The 17,740-nt window shown below is 49.5% G+C and overlaps 1 protein-coding gene across 8 annotated transcripts in view; it reads right to left on the bottom strand.

Annotated features, from left to right (window-relative positions):
* The window catches only part of TOPBP1 (DNA topoisomerase II binding protein 1), a 107,175-nt gene that overhangs the window by 11,258 nt on the left and 78,177 nt on the right, over positions 1-17,740 (bottom strand). For all 8 annotated transcript variants that reach the window (XM_077269042.1, XM_077269045.1, XM_077269043.1 and 5 more), the window contains one exon: positions 1,781-1,942. In XM_077269042.1, the coding sequence (XP_077125157.1) occupies positions 1,781-1,942 (162 nt within the window). The remainder of the gene's footprint in view (positions 1-1,780; positions 1,943-17,740) is intronic.

Raw genomic sequence — 17,740 nt, 5'->3', positions numbered from 1 at the left:
GCAGTAATAAAGCATTGCATTGCTTTGCGTACCAGTCAGTGTTGCACAGACACAAGTTAGCTAGCTCATGCACTGGGTATGATCTACCGTATTTTTCGGACTATAAGACGCACCGGACCATAAGGTGCACCCCAAATTTGGGGTGAAAATTGCAGAAAAAAAGATTTTTTATAAGATGGGGGTCCGTCTTATTGTCCGAATTTACAGTATCTTACCTGAGGGCTGGCGGTGGCAGAGCGGGGTCACAGGAGGCATGGTGTCGGCAGAGGTGGGGTGATGCGGTACGGCGTGCACCTGAGCAGGGTCCCTTCCTGCTTAGGTGGGCGACGCCACGGCCTGGTGTCCATGGGAGGGTTGCAGCAGTGGTTACCGGCAGAGGTGCTGGGATGAGGAGGTGCTGGGATGAGGAGGTGCTGGGAGGAGGAGGTGCTGGGAGGAGGAGGTGCTGGGAGGAGGAGGTGCTGGGATGAGGAGGCGCAGTGAGAGGTATGGCGTCAGAGGGGTCCCTTTCCCCGGTGAGGTGAGGCAGCAGCCCGGTAAGCAGCAGAGCCGGGTGAATACTGTTGTTAGCGGCCATCTTCCCGAGGCCGCGGGTGCGCAGATGAAGCGCTCTGCTTCCCGGGGCTTCAGGAAAATGGCCGCGGGATGCCGCTCGTGCGCAGATGGAGATCGCGGCGGCCATTTTCCTGAAGCCACGGAAGATGGCCGCCACCACCGCTAACAACAGGATTCACCCGGCTCTGCTGCTTACCGGGCTACTGCATCACCTCACCGGGGAAAGGGACCCCGCTCACTGCGCCTCCTCATCGCCACACCTCTGCCGCCACACCTCTGCCGCCACGGTAAGCCTGCATTGCGACTATTAGACGCACCCCCCATTTTCCCCCCTTTTTGGGGGGGGAAAAAGTGCGTCTTGTAGTCCGAAAAATACGGTAATTAACTTGCTTGAGCCTGGTGACCTGGATGTAGTCATGAAAACATAGGGTCAACTTTGACAACGATAGGGTCCATGCAAAGAAGTCATGAGAGACACCTGACCCACCCTCACCCATGAGGGCAGAAAGATCCGTCCCTCTGGCTTCTAAATGCTGCAATCGATATCACTCGGTGCATTTAGGAGGTTAATCTGCCGGGAGCGAGTGGTGGCGATCGCCAGCTCCCTGCAAATCTCATACATGCGCATGGCTCTATTTGGCTGCGTCATTGAGCCTCTGAAGCTAGGAGCTGGTGATGATGCCAGCTATTGCACATCATGTTATCAAGCCCACAGGGGCAAGATAACAACAAGCCAAGAGGGACGACTAGTCTGGGGAAACTAACATCCCATCGACTAGTCAAAGGCCTTTTTAGCATAGAAAAAGTGGAGCTTATAAATATTCCATGTTTAAAAAAAAAATAAAAATTGAATAACATTATACGGGGCTGATTAGGCAGGGAATTTAGGAACACAAATGTGAATGCAGCTGTGTTGGAGGGCGTGGGGCACCTAAAAGGTACACATTGATGTAGTTGGATTTTTTTTTTCATTTTTGGATTTAAATTTTTTTTTTTTAACCAAGTAGTTTCATTTTTTACATGCAAAGCAACAGTGAAAATCATGTATTCATTAATCGCAGTGTGCCAACGCACAATAATAAAAAATAAATATACACACACACGCTCAGTTGTCACTTTTTTCAAAAATCCTCTCAGGAGGAATACTTGAGGGACACCACAGTACACAGTTCCAACAAATTCTGAATTAGGAGTTATTTTCAGAATAACACCAGAGTCAACAAACCTTCATTAGGTAGTCTGCAATATACTCCGGCTTTAAACAGTTCACCCCTTGTACGGCAGCTTCAGATATATTGACCTTAGCATCTTCAGGTTTCAGCTTACTAAAATCTGCAAACAAGTGAGTTGCATCCTTAAACAAAGAGGGAGAATAGCCGGCAAATACCTAGAAATACAACAGAAGGAGTTTAAATATTTTTAAAAGACTACAAAAAAATAAAAACAAAATAGAGATATTCAGGCAAGTGTGAAAAAAATAAAAATAAATAAATCATGAAGCAACTAGTGTGTCTATAAAGTCATGGTGCCCTTTTGACCAGTCACTGGAAAGCAACAAAAAACAAACAAACAATAGAAATGTGAAATTTGCTCCAAATAAAAGAAAAAACTCTCCCAGTTTCATACCCATTCAGTGCAGTTCGATGTGGGCTCCATTTGTTGCCCTACAAACATCCAAACCATAGTGAAGTTCTTGCCACACACGGGTAAGGATGTCTGGTGTAACAGAGCGAATAACGTCTGTGATTCTATGTTTTAAAGGGAACCTATCACCCCGTTTTTTTCGGTATGAGATAAAAATACTGTTAAATATGGCCTGAGCTGTGCATTACAATAGTGTAGTTTGTGGACCCCGATTCCCCACCTATGCTGCCGAAATACGTTACCAAAGTAGTCATTTTCGCCTGTCAATCAGGCTGGTCAGGTCGGATGGGCGTGGCTTCTTCCCCCAGATATTGCGTAGTTTTCCGTTGGTGGCGTAGTGGTGTGCGCATGTCCAAGGTCCCCAATCCTGCACGGGGGGGTGAAAATAGCAGCGATGTCCGTTATTCCATTGGTGGTCGGTGGGCGCGGCCATCTTCCTTTGGCCGCGCGTGCGCAGAAGCGGCGCTCTGCTGGCCGCGGCTTCAGGAAAATGGCCGCGGGATGCCGCGCGTGCGGAGATGGAGATCGCGGCGGCCATTTTCCTGAAGCCGCGGCCAGCAGAGCGCCGCTTCTGCGCACGCGCGGCCAAAGGAAGATGGCCGCGCCCACCGACCACCAATGGAATAACGGACATTGCTGCTATTTTCACACCCCTGTGCAGGATTCGGGACGTTGGACATGCGCACACCACTACGCCACCAACGGAAAACTACGCAATATCTGGGGGAAGAAGCCACGCCCATCCGACCTGACCAGCCTGATTGACAGGCGAAAATGACTACTTTGGTAACGTATTTCGGCAGCATAAGTGGGGAATCGGGGTCCACAAACTACACTATTGTAATGCACAGCTCAGGCCCTATTTAACAGTATTTTTATCTCATACCGAAAAAAACGGGGTGATAGGTTCCCTTTAAGTGATTAATGTCGTTGATACGATCAACATATACTTGTTGCTTCACATAACCCCAAAAGTAAAAGTCTAAGGGCGTCAGATCCGGGGATCGTGGTGGCCATGGCTTGACAGAACCCCTGCCTATCCACCGCCGGGGGAATGTTCTATCCAGAAACTCCCAAATAATGATGGCGTAGTGTGGAGGAGCGCTGTCCTGTTGAAAGATGACATCTGGAAATTGTGGCACTGCATACAATTCCAACAGGTCAAGATACGTGTTTGCCGTCACAGACTACTCTGCCAAAAAAATGGGCCCATCACCTTATCATGCATCAGGCCACACCACACGTTCACTTTAGGGGTGTTACATTCGTACTCAAGGTAGGCACGAGGATGTTCAGCAGCCCATATTTGGACGTTATGGCCATGAACTTGTCCACAGATATGGAAGGTCCCCTCATCGCTAAACACAATTTTCTGCAAAAATCTTGCATCAGTGTCGATCTCATGAAGCATATCTGTAGCAAACGCACATCGTTTGGGTCTATCCGCCGGTTTGATGGCGTGCAACAACCGCAATTTGTACCCCGTAAAACAGAGACATTTCTTTAACACCTTATGAACTGTAGTCTTGCTTGGTGTAATTGTCGAGCAAACGCACGCACAGATTTTTTAGAGCTCCTTAGGTAGCTATCCCCTACAGCAGAGGTCCCCAACATTTCTGACCTTGAGAGCCACATTCAGCTCTGAGAGAGGGTCACAAGCCACATTTGACTCCCGCCCCTTCATAATTGTGGCAATCAAAGCCCCCATTACAGGCATAATGGTAACTAAAGCTTTTCCACAAAAATCACCCCAAAGCAGTATACTAAGATCCAGGGTTTCCCACAATACCCCCATTCAGTATTCTCCTATAAAGCACTCCCAAGACACTGTCACATCCAGCTTCAAACACCTCCTCTGACAGGTGGTGTCATCTTGTCTCCAGCATACCATACTTCAATAATCTCAAAACCCATAAGACCAGTATATGTGCATCCAGTTCTGTTCTTCTGTGCAGGGCTGCTCACAAAATTCACAATTTTCAGATGTCCTCTTCATACCTGTTTGCTAGATCTGGAGCTAATGCACCAAGTTGGAAGACAGCCGCGAGCCACAATTCATGGGACCGCGAGCCACATGTGGCTCCTGAGCTACAGGTTGGGGACCCTTGCCCTACAGCCTCGTCACTGACTGATGGCCTACCAGAACGGGGTTACTCCACCAAACTGCCGGTTTCCTTCAACTGCTTATCCCACCGAGTAATGTTATTCCTATGTGGTGGCGCTTCGCTATAAACGCGCCGATATTCACGTAGCACTTTGGTCACAGATTCGAATTTAGCGAGCCACAGAACACACTGAACTTTCCTCTGTACCGTCCACATCTCGACTGGCATGGAAAACCACACAGCTGGCATAAGCTTGTGGTTGCATGATGTCACAGACCTGGCAGTGTATTAATCAGAGTTCAGTTTATCAGGGGTTAATCTGACTGGGGGCTCAGCAACAGCTTAAATGAGTTTGTGTTGTTTGATTGGTTCTTGTTATCTCTCCTCATGAACAGGTCTGATATGATTGGGGCAGAGAAAGGGCGCCAAAATGTAAACTATAAATAGATCCTGTGACTGGTCAAAAATGCACCATGACTTTACTGACACACTGTAGTACACCAGCTTCCGGGAGGACATTTACTATACCAGGGATCTGAATATGAAATATGTGCAGTGGCAGAAAAAGGCAAATATAGCAGCCACTGTTACTCCTCTCAAGGACTCTGGTTAATCATACAGAGGACAATTCAAACTTTTTTCTCCAGATTCCTGGTGAATTTAAAACTTTGAAAAGTCGCATACCAGTTTGGAGAGAGAGTTGCTGGTCTTGATGAATAGCCCACTTCTTGTTACATTTATACCTCCCTTACATTACATCAATTAAATTTGTAATGTATGTGACTGGAAGTACAGAAAGTCTCTCAGTAATGCATTTCTCTACATACTGGACCTCTTTTTGATGGTCAGTTTAACCCCTTAACGACCAGAGGTATTTTTGGTTTTGCATTTTCATTTTTTGCTCCCCCTCTTCCCAGAGCCATAACTTTATTTTCTGGTCAAAATGGCCATGCCAGGGCTTCTTTTTTGCGGAACGAGTTGTACTTTTGAACTACACCATTGGTTTTAACATATCGTGTCCCGGAAAACGGGAAAAAAAAATCCAAGTGTGGTGAAATTGCAAAAAAAAGTGCAATTCCAGAGTTTTTTGGTTTTTTTACCATGTTCACTAAATGCTAAAACTGACCTGCAATTATGATTTTCCAGGTCATTACGCGTTCACAGCACCAAACATGTATAGATTCTTTTTTTATTTAAAGAAGTTGTCCACTACAATAAACTTTTTTTTTTTTTTTTTTTTCATAAATCTTGCTATTATGTGCCACTGAAAACATCTACGGTCTTTATTTTAGCAATATTACCTTTTATCATGCTGTAGCAGCACATCTTTAGTGCTGGATCCCGCTCTCATGGGGTTAATCGACAACTTCCTTTCTCCTGAGTTATTGTGCTCTAATACTACAAGTTCCATGATGCATTGCACTCGCCTGTAACTCTGCACCTGGCACACCCACTCCAAAACACACCCAACCCCTCCCTCCTCTCCCCCCTCTATCTTCAAAAAGATTTGTGATGTCATTTCTGTCCAACCTCCTATTTTACATTTGTCCAACCCACACTCCATTACACACAGATAGATAGATAGATGATAGATAGATATGAGATGGATAGATAGATAACAAATAGATAGATGAATACATACAGATATATCTATATATCTATGTCTATTTCTATATATATGTCCATATCCATGTTTCTAAACCCCTTCACCCCTGGAGCTTTTTTGTTTTCGTTTATCGCTCCCCTTCTTTGCAGAGCTATAATTTTTCCGTCAATATGGCCATGTGAGGGCTTATCTTTTGCGGGACAAGTTCTACTTTTGAACGACACCATTGGTTTTACCATGTCGTGTAACAGAAAATGTGAAAAAAAGTCAAAGTGCGATGAAATTGCAAAAAAAGTGCAATCCCACACTTGTTTTTTGCTTGGCTTTTTTGCTAGGTTCACTAAATGCTAAGGCTGTGTGCACACATTGCGGATCTGATTGCAGATCCGCAGCATTTTTTGCCACAGAATTGCATCAAATCCGCAGTGTAGTGCACAACCAATGTAAGTCTATGGGAGCCGCAGACTTGTGCACATGATGCGGATAAAGCCGCACCGAAACGCAGCTTTTTTTTTCCCGCAGCATGTCACTTCTTTTGTGCCGAACTGCAGCGTTTATGCACCTATAGATTTGCATTGAGTCGGGCACATCCGCAGCAAAACCACAGATGTAAAAAAGATCTGCAGTTTAGATGCGGATGTGGGTCCGAGAAACGCTGCAGTTCGGGAGGAGGGAAGTGTGTGGGCGGTGACGGTGTGCGTGTATGTGTGTGCGGACGGGGTCTGCGGGCTGTTCGGATGTGTGCGGCGCTGTGCGGGACTGTTCAGGTGTGTGCGGAACCTGCGGGCTGTTCGGATGTGTGCGGGACTGTTAGGATGTGTGCGGCGCTGTGCGGGACTGTTCGGGTGTGTGCAGGACTGTTCAGGTGTGTGCGGGGGGTCTTTTGGGGTGTGTGTGCAGGCATCATCCGATGGGACTACAAGTACGCAGCATCCAATCTGCAGCGAATTCAGATGTAATCCGGACAGTGGACACACCCTACACTATCCATACATCTATCAATAGATATATCTATCCAGTGTAATCTATAGATAGATATAGGAATAGATAGATGTATGCATCTATAGATCTATCTATATGTAGATCTGTCTATCCATTTCATCTATCATCTATCTGTCTGTGTATAATGGAGTGTGGGTTGGACAAATGTAAAAGAGGAGGTTGGACAATAATGACATCCCAAATCTTTTTTTTTTGTTCAATAATACATCTTTATTTAGCTTTGAAAAACGCATACAAAAACGCACAAAAAACATGCAAAAACCGCAACAAAAACCGCACCAAGAACTGCATCAAAACCACACAAAAAACCCACATCAAAACCGCGCAAAAAAAAATAAAATGAAAAAACCGTGAAAAAAATGCATCCAAAAAGCAGCGGCGTTTTCTGCAAGGAGATGCAGATTTTGTGCAGAAAATTCTGCACCCAAATCTGCAACGGTGCACACAGCATAAAACTGACCTGCCATTATGAGGCGTATGTGCAGACGCTGCGGATTTTGCTGCAGATCCGCAGCGGATTTGACGCTGCGGATCCGCAGCAGTTTGCCCTAAGTTTACAGTACCATGTAAACCTATGGGGAAAAAAAACGCTGTGCACATGCTGCTGAAAATTTCACGCGGAAACGCAGCAGATTATTTTCCACAGCATGTCAATTCTTTGTGCGGATTCCGCAGCGGTTTTACACCTGCAACAATAGGAAACTGCAGTTGTAAAACCGGTGGAATCCACAGAAGAAAACGCGGAAAAATCCGCAGCAGAATCCGCAACGTGTGCACATACCCTGATTCTCCAGGTCATTACGAGTTCATAGACACCAAACACGTCTAGGTTATTTTTTATCTAAGTGGTGAAAAAAAATTCCAAAGTTTGCTAAAAAGAAATAAAATAATTGCGCCATTTTCTGATACCTGTAGAGTCTATATTTTCTGAGATATCGTGTCGGCTGAGGGCTAATTTTTTGTGTGCCGAGCTGATGTTTTTAATGATACCACTTTTGTGCAGATACGTTTTTTTGATCGCCCGTTATTGCATTTTAATGCAGTGTCGCGGTGACCAAAAAAACATAATTTTGTCTTTTGATTTTTTTTTCTCGCTATGCCGTTTAGCGATCATGTACATTTTTTGTTGTTGTATTGAAAACAGCTGACATGTTGCGGCTTTGAAGTGGGCTCACCGCCGAAGCCCACCTCAAAGAGGGGGATACTGCCAGCTGACGTACTATTCCGTCAGCTGGCAGAAAGGGGTTAATGAACAATATGTTTCAGTTAAAAAAAAAAAGAAAAAAAAAGAAAAAAAAAATGGCGTGGGCTCCCGCAAAATTTTCTGCGCCAGAGGGGGAAAGCCGACGGCCGGGGGCCAATATTTGTAGCCTGCTATGAATATCAGCCCGCATTTACTGGCTATTAAAATAGGGGGACCCCACAAAAAAAAATGACGGGTCCCCCTATATTTTATAGCCAGAAAGGCTACGCAGACAGCTGCGGGCTGATATTCATAGCCTAGAGAGGGCCCATGGATATTGCCCCCCCCCCCCCGGCTACAAATACCAGTCCGCAGCCGCCCCAGAAATGGCGCATCTGTAAGATGCGCCAATTCCGGCACTTAGCCCCTCTCTTCCCACACCCGTGTAGCGGTGGGATATGGGGTAATAAGGGGTTAATGTCACCTTGCTATTGTAAGGTGACATTAAGCCGGGTTAATAACGGAGAGGCGTCAATAAGACGCCTATCCATTATTAATCCAATAGTAAGAAAGGGTTAATAAAACACACACACATTAGGAAAAAAGTATTTTATTATTCTTCATTTAACCATACTTACCATACTTCAGCGCCTGCAAAAAACGTAAAATAATAAACCGTATACTACCTGTCCGCCGTAGTCCAATTAATAACGAGTGTCCCACGACGATCTCCCCTATAGAACAGTGACATCGGGTGATGTCACTGCTCTATAGGACCCTCAGTGACACACTGACAGGAGACAATGGCTCCTGCAGTGCATCACTGAGAGGTTACCTTAGGACAAAGTCTCACTTTATGGCAATTGCTGCCTGTGAAAATTTCTCAACAGCAATGGCATAAAGTGAGACTAGGGACTATTTTCTCACAGGGGCGTAGGAATACATTGTGGGGAATACATTGTGGGGAATACATTGTGGAAGGATACCTTCCTCCCCTCATTGTGTTCCTGGAGCCCCTGGAGAGTGGTTGCATCAGCTGATGCTCCTGCTCTCCATGGGAGATCGTCGAGGGACACTCGTTTTAATTGGATTTCTGCGGATCAGGGAGTATAGTGTTTGTTTATTATTTTAATATTTTTTACAGATGACACTGTCTTCGGGGATCAAAGTGACAAGTGATGGTGAGTATGTACTCTATGTTATATGTACTGTATGTATGTACTATATGTGGCATGTCATCGCATGGGGCATGTCGTCGCATGCCGTCACATGGTGCATGTCGTCGCATGGCGCATGTCGTCGCATGTTGTCACATGTAGCGTGCTGCATGGTGCATGTCGCATGGTGCATGTCGCATGGTGCATGTCGCATGATGTCACATGTTGCATGTAGTCGCATGGCGCATGTCGTCGCATGGCGTCACATGGTGCATGTCGCCGCCTGTAGTCACATGTAGCGTGCTGCATGTGGCATGTCGAATGGTGAATGTTGCATGGTGCATGATGTCACATGTTGCATGGCGCATGTCATTGCATGGCGCATGTCGTCGCATGGTGCATGTCGCCGCATGGTGCATGTCGTCACATGCTGTCACATGTAGCGTGCTGCATGTGGCATGTCGCATGTCACATGGTGCATGTCGTCGCATGGTGCATGTCGTCGCATGGCGCATGTTGTTGCATGCCGCATGTCATCGCATGGTGCATGTCGCCGCATGTCGTTGCATGCTGCATGTCGTCGCATGTTGTCACATGCAGCGTGCTGCATGTGGCATGTCGCATGTCACATGGTGCATGTCGCATGATGTCATGTGGCATGGCGCATGTCGTCGCATGGCGCATGTCACATTTCGCATGCTGCATGATGTCACATGTTGCATGTCGTCGCATGTCGCATGTTCTGTATGTGTTCTATGTATGTATGTATGTACTTTATGTATATATGTGTGTTTTGTTTTTTTTTACATTCAACACATTAGCCGGATGATGGGACTACTACTGTCCCATCATTGGCTAATGTGTCACTCATTGTCACTGTAGTAGGCAGAGCCCGATGGGACTTGTAGTCCCATCGGACGATGCCTGCACACAGACACACACACACACACACATCAAAGACCACCCCCCCAGCAGACCCCAGCACAGCACCGGCCCGCACAGCAACGGCACCAGCGCCGGCCCGCACAGCACCGGCGCCGGACCGCAGAGCACCGGTGCCTGCACACTCATCCCTGCCTAGCCCCGCCCGCACATCCCTGCCTAGCCCCGCCCGCCCCCAGCACAGGCCTGCAGCCAGCAGCCCCGCCCACAGCCCAGTCACTCTTGATGAGTGACTGCTGACTGAGACTGGTCATGCCTGCTACTGACGTCACGTCAATTTCCAGAGTCTGGAAATTGACGTGACGTCGGCGGAAATAAGCGGCGGCTGCAGCCTGGGGGTCACGTGACCCCGGACTCAGCCGCCGGAATAGCGCCGCTCACAGGCGAAAACGGCAACGGAAGGTAATTACACAATTCATCTGGGGCCCCGGGGGGATACATTGGGGGGTTAATTGAAAAAGTAGTGGACAACCCCTTTAAGTAGTGAAAAAAAAAGTAGTGAAAAAAGTTCTGATGGTTGGTTGAGGGCTTATTTTTTTTGGGTGCCAAGCTGATGTTTTTAATGATACCATTTTGGTGCAGATACGTTCTTTTGATTGCCCATTATTACATTTTAACGCAATGTTGCGGTGACCAAAAAAACATAATTCTGGCGTTTTTACTTTTTGTCTCATTACGTCGTTTAGCGATCAGGTTAATTTTTTTTTTATATTGATAGATCAGGCGATTCTGAACTCTCTGATACCAAATATGTGTATGCTTGATTTTTTTTATTTTGAATGGGGCAAAAGGGGGGTGATTTGAACTTTTATATTTTTTTATATTTTTAAAAAGATTTTTGTGTACTCAACATAAAATCTCTTTCTCTTAGCCTCTAATTGGGGGACACAGGACCATGGGTGTTATGCTGCTGTCCACTAGGAGGCGACACTATGCATAATCTGAAAAAAATTAACTGTGGCTCCTCCTCTGCAGTATACACCCCTGGACGGCGTCAGCCTTCTCCAGTTTTGTGCAAAAGCAGTAGGAGGAACGCAACATGAATGACATAGACATGCCTATAAGAAGGCCACTATGTACGAGCTCAAAGAACAATATGAGAACTCAACAGTAACAACGGCCCGAAAAGGGCAACAGGGTGGGAGCTGTGTCCCCCAATTAGAGGCTAAGAGAAAGATTTTACGGTGAGTACACAAAAATCTCCTTTACTCTGTCGCCTCATTGGGGGACACAGGACCATGGGACGTCCTAAAGCAGTCCCTGGGTGGGAAGCAATGGACGAATATTGTGCAGACAGGCCCCTATACTTGGGGCACCGCCGCCTTCAGAACACATCTACCCAGGCTCGCTTCCGCTGAGGACTGGGTATGAACCCTGTAGTGTTTAGTAAACGAATGTGGGCTAGTCCAAGTGGCCGCCTTACACACTTGTTGTGCCGAAGCCTGGAGCCGAATGGCCCAGGAGGCCCCTACCGCCCGTGTAGAGTGTGCCGTAATACCGTCTGGAAGAGGAGAATTCTTAAGGCGGTAGGCTTCTTGTATGGTGGATGTGATCTTCCTGGCAAGGGTAGCTTTGGAAGCTGGGAGACCCTTGCGGCCGCCTTCCGGAAGAAGGAAAAGGGATCAGACCTCCGGAAGGACGCAGTCCTAGACGCATATATACACAATGCCCTGACAAGGTCAAGCGCATGCAGAGCCTTCTCCACTCTATGAACCGGAAGCGGACAAAGGGAAGGCAGAGAAATTTCCTCATTGGAGGTGGAAGTTCGACACAACCTTCAGAAGGATGGGACCGTACGGAGAACTACCTTGTCCTGGTGAAAAACCAGGAAGGGCCGTCTGCAGGAGAGTGCTGTCAGTTCAGACACCCTGCGTAGCGAGGTGATTGCCACCAGGAAAAAAAACACCTTCTGGGAGAGAAGGCGGAGCGGGACCTCCTTAAGGGGTTCGAAGGGTGGTTCCTGCAATGCTGTCAGGACCAGGTTGAGGTCCCACATTTCTAGTGGTCGTCTGTAGGGGGGAACCAATCGGGAAACCCCCTGAAGAAAAGTCCTTACTCGCAGCTTGGTAGCAATGCGCCTTTGAAAAAAAGCACTGAGAGGGCTGACACCTGGCTCTTAGGCGAGCCCAGGGACAGCCTAGCCTCCAGACCCGATTGGAGAAAAAAACAGGTAGTTCGGGGAGGGAAGAAGGTAATGGGGTCTGGTAGCGAGATTCGCACCAGGTAAAGAGAACTTTCCAGGTACGGTCATAGATCTTGGCAGAGGCTGGCTTCCGTGCCCTGATCATGGTCCTAATGACGTCCATCAAGAGCCCTGCCTGGGTTAGAACCCAGGTTTCAAGGGCCATGCCGTCAAATTGAGAGCCCCTGAGTTCTGGTGGTAGGACGGGCCTTGTGATAGAAGATCCGGGCGGTCGGGGAGGCGCCAGGGGGCGTCTGCTGAAAGTTGTACGACGTCGGCGTACCATGTACGTCTGGGCCAGACCGGTGCGATTAAGATGGTTGGAACTCCATCTTGCTTTATCTTCCTCACCACTCTGGATAACAGGGGGAGAGGTGGAAAAATGTACAGAAGCTGGAACTGGGTCCAGTCCTGAACCAGAGTGTCTGCTCCGAGCGACCGCGGATCGTGTGTTCTGGCCATGAAGTTGGAGACCTTGGCATTGAAGTGGGAGGCCATTAGGTCCACATCTGGGATCCCCCAGCAATGGCAGATCTGATGAAAAATTTCGGGATGGAGAGACCACTCTCCCGAATCTATTCCTTGTCGTCTGAGGAAGCCTGCTTCCCAGTTGTCCACACCCGGAATGTGGACTGCCGAGAGAACCAAGCCTGTGTCCTCCACCCAGTGGAGGATGTGTGACACTTCTCGCATCGCCTGGGTACTGCGGGTCCCCCCCTTGGTGATTCACATATGCCACAGTGGTGGCATTGTCCGATTGTATTCTGATGTGAGAGGCTGCCAGTAAGTGATGGAAGGCCCTTAATGCCAGGAGGATGGCACGAATTTCCAGGATGTTGATGGGCATGGTCGCTTCCACTGGGGACCACTTGCCCTGTGGTGTAGGTGCACTGCACCCCAACCCGTCAGGCTCGCATTGGTGGTCAGAACCTTCCACTGACCTGTGAGAAAGGATTTCCCCTTACCTAGCGAGGTTGGCTTGAGCCACCAGTGCAGGGACCTCTTGGTTGATGACGTTAGCCGGAACTCCCTGTCGAGAGAGAAAGGGATTCCTGTCCCAGGACTTGAGAATGGCTAGTTGGAGAGGCCTGAGGTGAAACTGGGCCAAATTGGGACCGCTTCTATTGCTGCCCCCAACCTGCCGAGGACTCATGGCAAACCGGAGAGATCGAGGGGGTTTGCGGAGGAGGATGTGAACTCCTAGGCGGAGAGCCAGTGCCTTGTTCCTGGGATAGAGCACTAGACCCCTGGAGGTGTTGTATAGCATTCCCAGGAAGGTCAGAGACGGACTCAGGGTTGGTCATGACTGTTACCTCGGCTCCTGTTCCTGGCGCTCCTCCTGCTGCTGCCGAGTCCAGGTCAGCTGATGTCCTTGCTGCGTCCTCCTCACTCCGGGGCTCGGTGCTTGCATCCCGGTGCGCGTCCTCCCTGCACTCAGCTGCGCGCACCTGGGGTTGCGCAGGTGCAGTAGGTTCTGACTGCGCGCGCTCCCTCTGCTCTTCTATCCCTCCATGACCTGACCCGGAAGTACTTCCTGCCAATCAGTGTCTGGCCTCAGGTATTTCTGGCCCTCCTCCCTTTGTGGAGGTGCCTGATTATTGTGTTTTCCTGCTTTAGTTAGGCCGCATAGTTTTCTGTGCTTTACCAGTCCTGTGCATTCCCAGTCTTGTGCCTTGCCAGCCCTGTGTTGTTTAACCTCTTGTTCTCCTTTTTTCTCTTTCAGTTCCTGCTCCCGTGTTCCGCAGTTCCTGTTTTTTCCCTTTCCTCTTTCCGATCCTCAGCTCCTTTACTTCTCACCCAGGTTCTCCTCGTTCACCTTCTTCCCTTTCTGTTTTTCCCCGTTTTTCTCCCTGTTTCCTTTCCTGGAGCCGATCCCTGGTCCTGGCCTCCGTGGTACTAGTTTTCCCTGTGCCTGCCTTCTAACAGTCCCTGTATAGGGGTTGGTTCCACTCTGGAGTGCTCGCTCAGGAGAGGTTCGGTGCCACGGTCCAGTGGGTCCACTCTTTGTTTCCGTCGCCTTCGGCGTAACAGACTGCACTCGGACGACATCTGAGTGCAGCCTGATTCTAACAATGACCTTTGTAGGTTGACTAACCAGCCCATGCAACTCAGAGTGTCGATTGTGATTGAGACGCTGAGCTCCCAGTCCTTGAAGGTACGAGCCTTGATGAGTAGATTGTCCAGGTATGGATCGACTACTATGCCTCTTGAGAGCAGGACATCCATGGTGGCTGCCATGACCTTGGTAAACACTCTGGGAGCCGTGGCGAGTCCGAACGGAAGAGCCACGAACTGATAGTGGTCCTGGTGCAATCGGTATATGCAGGTATGCATCTTGTATTTCTATGAAGGCGAAATATTCTCCCTTCTCCATGGACGCAATGACGGACCGAAGGGGACTCCAGCAGAAGTGATGAACCCGTACATATTTGTTGAGTTGTTTTAGGTCCAGTATGAGCCGAACGCTGCCTCCTTTCTTGGGGCTACGAATAGATTGGAGTAGAACCCTCGGAAGCGCCCGGCCGTGGGAACCGGTACTATGACTCCTGCTTGAAGAAGCGAGGGAAGACTCGGTTCGGTGAGTTGGAGGTTGAACTCTATCTTGTATCCGGAAGACACTACTTCCCTGACCCACCTGTCTTCTGTAGCAGGCATCCAGACTTGCTGGAAGAGCAAAGTGGGCCGCCTACGGGTGGGATGTCTTCCGGGGTCCGTGAGTCATGAGGAAAAAATCTGAGGTTTACCTCCTCTGGGCTTTGACTGGCCTGCTTTTAACTGCCAGGTCTTGTCCGACCTTTGCGTCGACCATGAGTTGTCCCTGTGTGGGGAACGGTTACGATTTTGTGCTGGACGCGAGACGAACCAGCCCGAGGAATTCCGAAAGGATCGGAATCGGTTTTGTTACACTTCTTGTAAGTGCGTATAGGTTTCAGTTGAGGGAGAGAGGTAATCTTCCCCCCCGGTGGCGTTGGATATCATTGTGTCCAACTTTTCACCGAACAGTCACCCACTGAGATACGGGAGGTGCGTGAGGGACTTCTTTGAGGCTGCGTCCGCTTTCCATTCCGCAGCCAGAGGATACGCCGAATCGTGATGGCGTTTGATGCTATCCCCGCTACGCCCCTTGCTGAATCCAGAGCTGCATGAAGCATGTAATCTGCTACAACTGCTATTTGAACCGCTTGGTCCGACAGCTCAGGAGCAGATGCTTGGAGGCCAGCTTGTAAATTTTTGGCCCAAGCCAGTATGGCCTTGGCAGCCCAAACTGAAGCGAACGCAGGAGCCAGGGAGGCCCCTGCCGCCTCGAAAATTGAACGAGCCATGCGTTCTAACTGCCGGTCTGCTGCGTCCCTGAGGGTTGAGCTATCTGGCAGTGAAAGGAGGGTCTGTGCTGCTAGCCTAGAGACTGGGGGGTCCACTTCGGGAGGATCTGTCCATTCCTTGGTGTCCTTCTGTGGGAAAGGGTACCTTGTGCCTCCAGATATTTGCGATTAGCTAATTTTTTCTCAGGCTGTGAGAGCTGCTCTATAAGGATCGCTTTAAACTCTGGGTGGTTAGAGAAAACCTTAGGCGGCTTCAGAGGTCCTTCAAAGGAAATCCTCTGGTGGCAGATTAGAAAGGTCCAGCACCCGATGGATGGAAGAGATTATGTCCTCGACTAGCACTGTATTGCTAGAGGGGATTGAGATCAGGGACCCCTCCGTTTCCCTGTCTGAGTCGGAGATGCCTTCCGAATCCTGTGTATCACTGAGGCGTCCCCTGCTGGGTGAGCTGGGGAGGAGGCCTTCTCTGGTCGGGGACTGCGGAGATCTGCATTGTCTGCCCCTGGAAGGGGACGGTCTAGATGACTTGGAACTACGGTGTCTCTCCCTAGAAGGGGATGACCGTGTGCTATGGGATGACGCAGATGGACTTGACCTATGGGTCCGTTGCGTCCTGACCTAGACGTGGATGTGCCAGGTCGTTCTGTTCCTGAGTCAAGCTCTCCCTTTGCTGGGTAGCTGTCATAGCCGAGGCATGACTCTGCAGAGCCTGAAGCAATGTGGAGGTTTGGTTATCTATAGACTGCGTCATAGATTGCGACCTCTGAGTGACCCATTCCGGCATGGCATTAGACACCGAGGCATTGGCAGGGGCTTCTTGGGGCTCTGACGTGCTAGTCTGGATGCAGTCCTGGCAGCGCCTTACGTGCTGCCACTGGGGAGAGCGGTCCTGCAGGCTGTACAGAATGCATAATAACAGTCCTGCCTGGTTCTCTTGGACCTTGAGCCAGGCATAATGCACAGAGTGCAGAAGGGCTGGCTGCAGAAGACCTTACAGGGGTAGAGAAACCTATAGGGGAGCCTTATAGGTAATATGGATTCACAGCCGAGTAAAACAACCCAGCTGTGATCTTACCCCACCAGTATGCCCCTAGGTCCAGCGCCTTAGATCCACAGTTTTGTGCCCCCCGGAGACTGGCTGGCCTGGTCCTGCTGACCGGGAGATGCAGGGTTAATCCTTGCTGCAGTAGAAATGGCCGCTGAGGAGAAGAGGCAGGGGGAGAAGGGGGCGGAGAGCTGAGAAAAAAGGCGGCAAAGCTGTGTAAAAACGCGCCCTGTCTGTCTCGATCCACCCCCTTTATGACACACTGTAGAGGATCTGAACCGGACCCCTCCGGATTTAAAGGCAGGATAGCGGTGGGGCTATAAGCGGAAGGGGGGCCCTGTGAGGGGTCCCCCTGAGGCAGTATAGAGCTGGTGCTGCCACAGAGACAGGGGCGCAGGGAGTCCTGTGTCTGTATGTGCCATGCCTGCCTGCACTCCCCCCGGCCCCGACAGGAGCCCGCAGCTGGGCTGGGGTCCCTGGATGCAGGCGCAGTGTGCTGGCCCATTGCTGGGAGCTGTAGAATGCTGCCTGTACAGGCCCTACCTGAGGCGTCTCAACCTAAAGGTACCGTCACATTAAGCGACGCTGCAGCGATAAAGACAACGATGCCGATCGCTGCAGCGTCGCTGTTTCGTCGTTGTGTGGTCGCTGGAGAGCTGTCACACAGACAGCTCTCCAGCGACCAACGATGCTGAAGTCCCCGGGTAACCAGGGTAAACATCGGGTTACTAAGCGTAGGGCCGCGCTTAGTAACCCGATGTTTACCCTGGTTACCAGTGGAAATGTAAAAAAAAAACCAAACACTACATACTTACATTCTGGTGTCTGTCGCGTCCCCCGGCGTCCGCTTCCCTGCACTGTGTAAGCGCCGGCCGTAAAGCAGAGCGGTGACGTCACCGCTGTGCTCTGCTTTACGGCTGGCCGGCGCTGACACAGTGCAGGGAAGCGGACGCCGGGGGACGTGACAGACACCGGGATGTAAGTATGTAGTGTTTG

The sequence above is a fragment of the Ranitomeya variabilis genome, chromosome 6 (assembly GCF_051348905.1).
Source record: "Ranitomeya variabilis isolate aRanVar5 chromosome 6, aRanVar5.hap1, whole genome shotgun sequence".
NCBI lineage: Eukaryota > Metazoa > Chordata > Amphibia > Anura > Dendrobatidae > Ranitomeya > Ranitomeya variabilis.
Note: the sequence above shows the minus strand (reverse complement) of the source record. Positions and strands in the feature narration are given on the sequence as shown.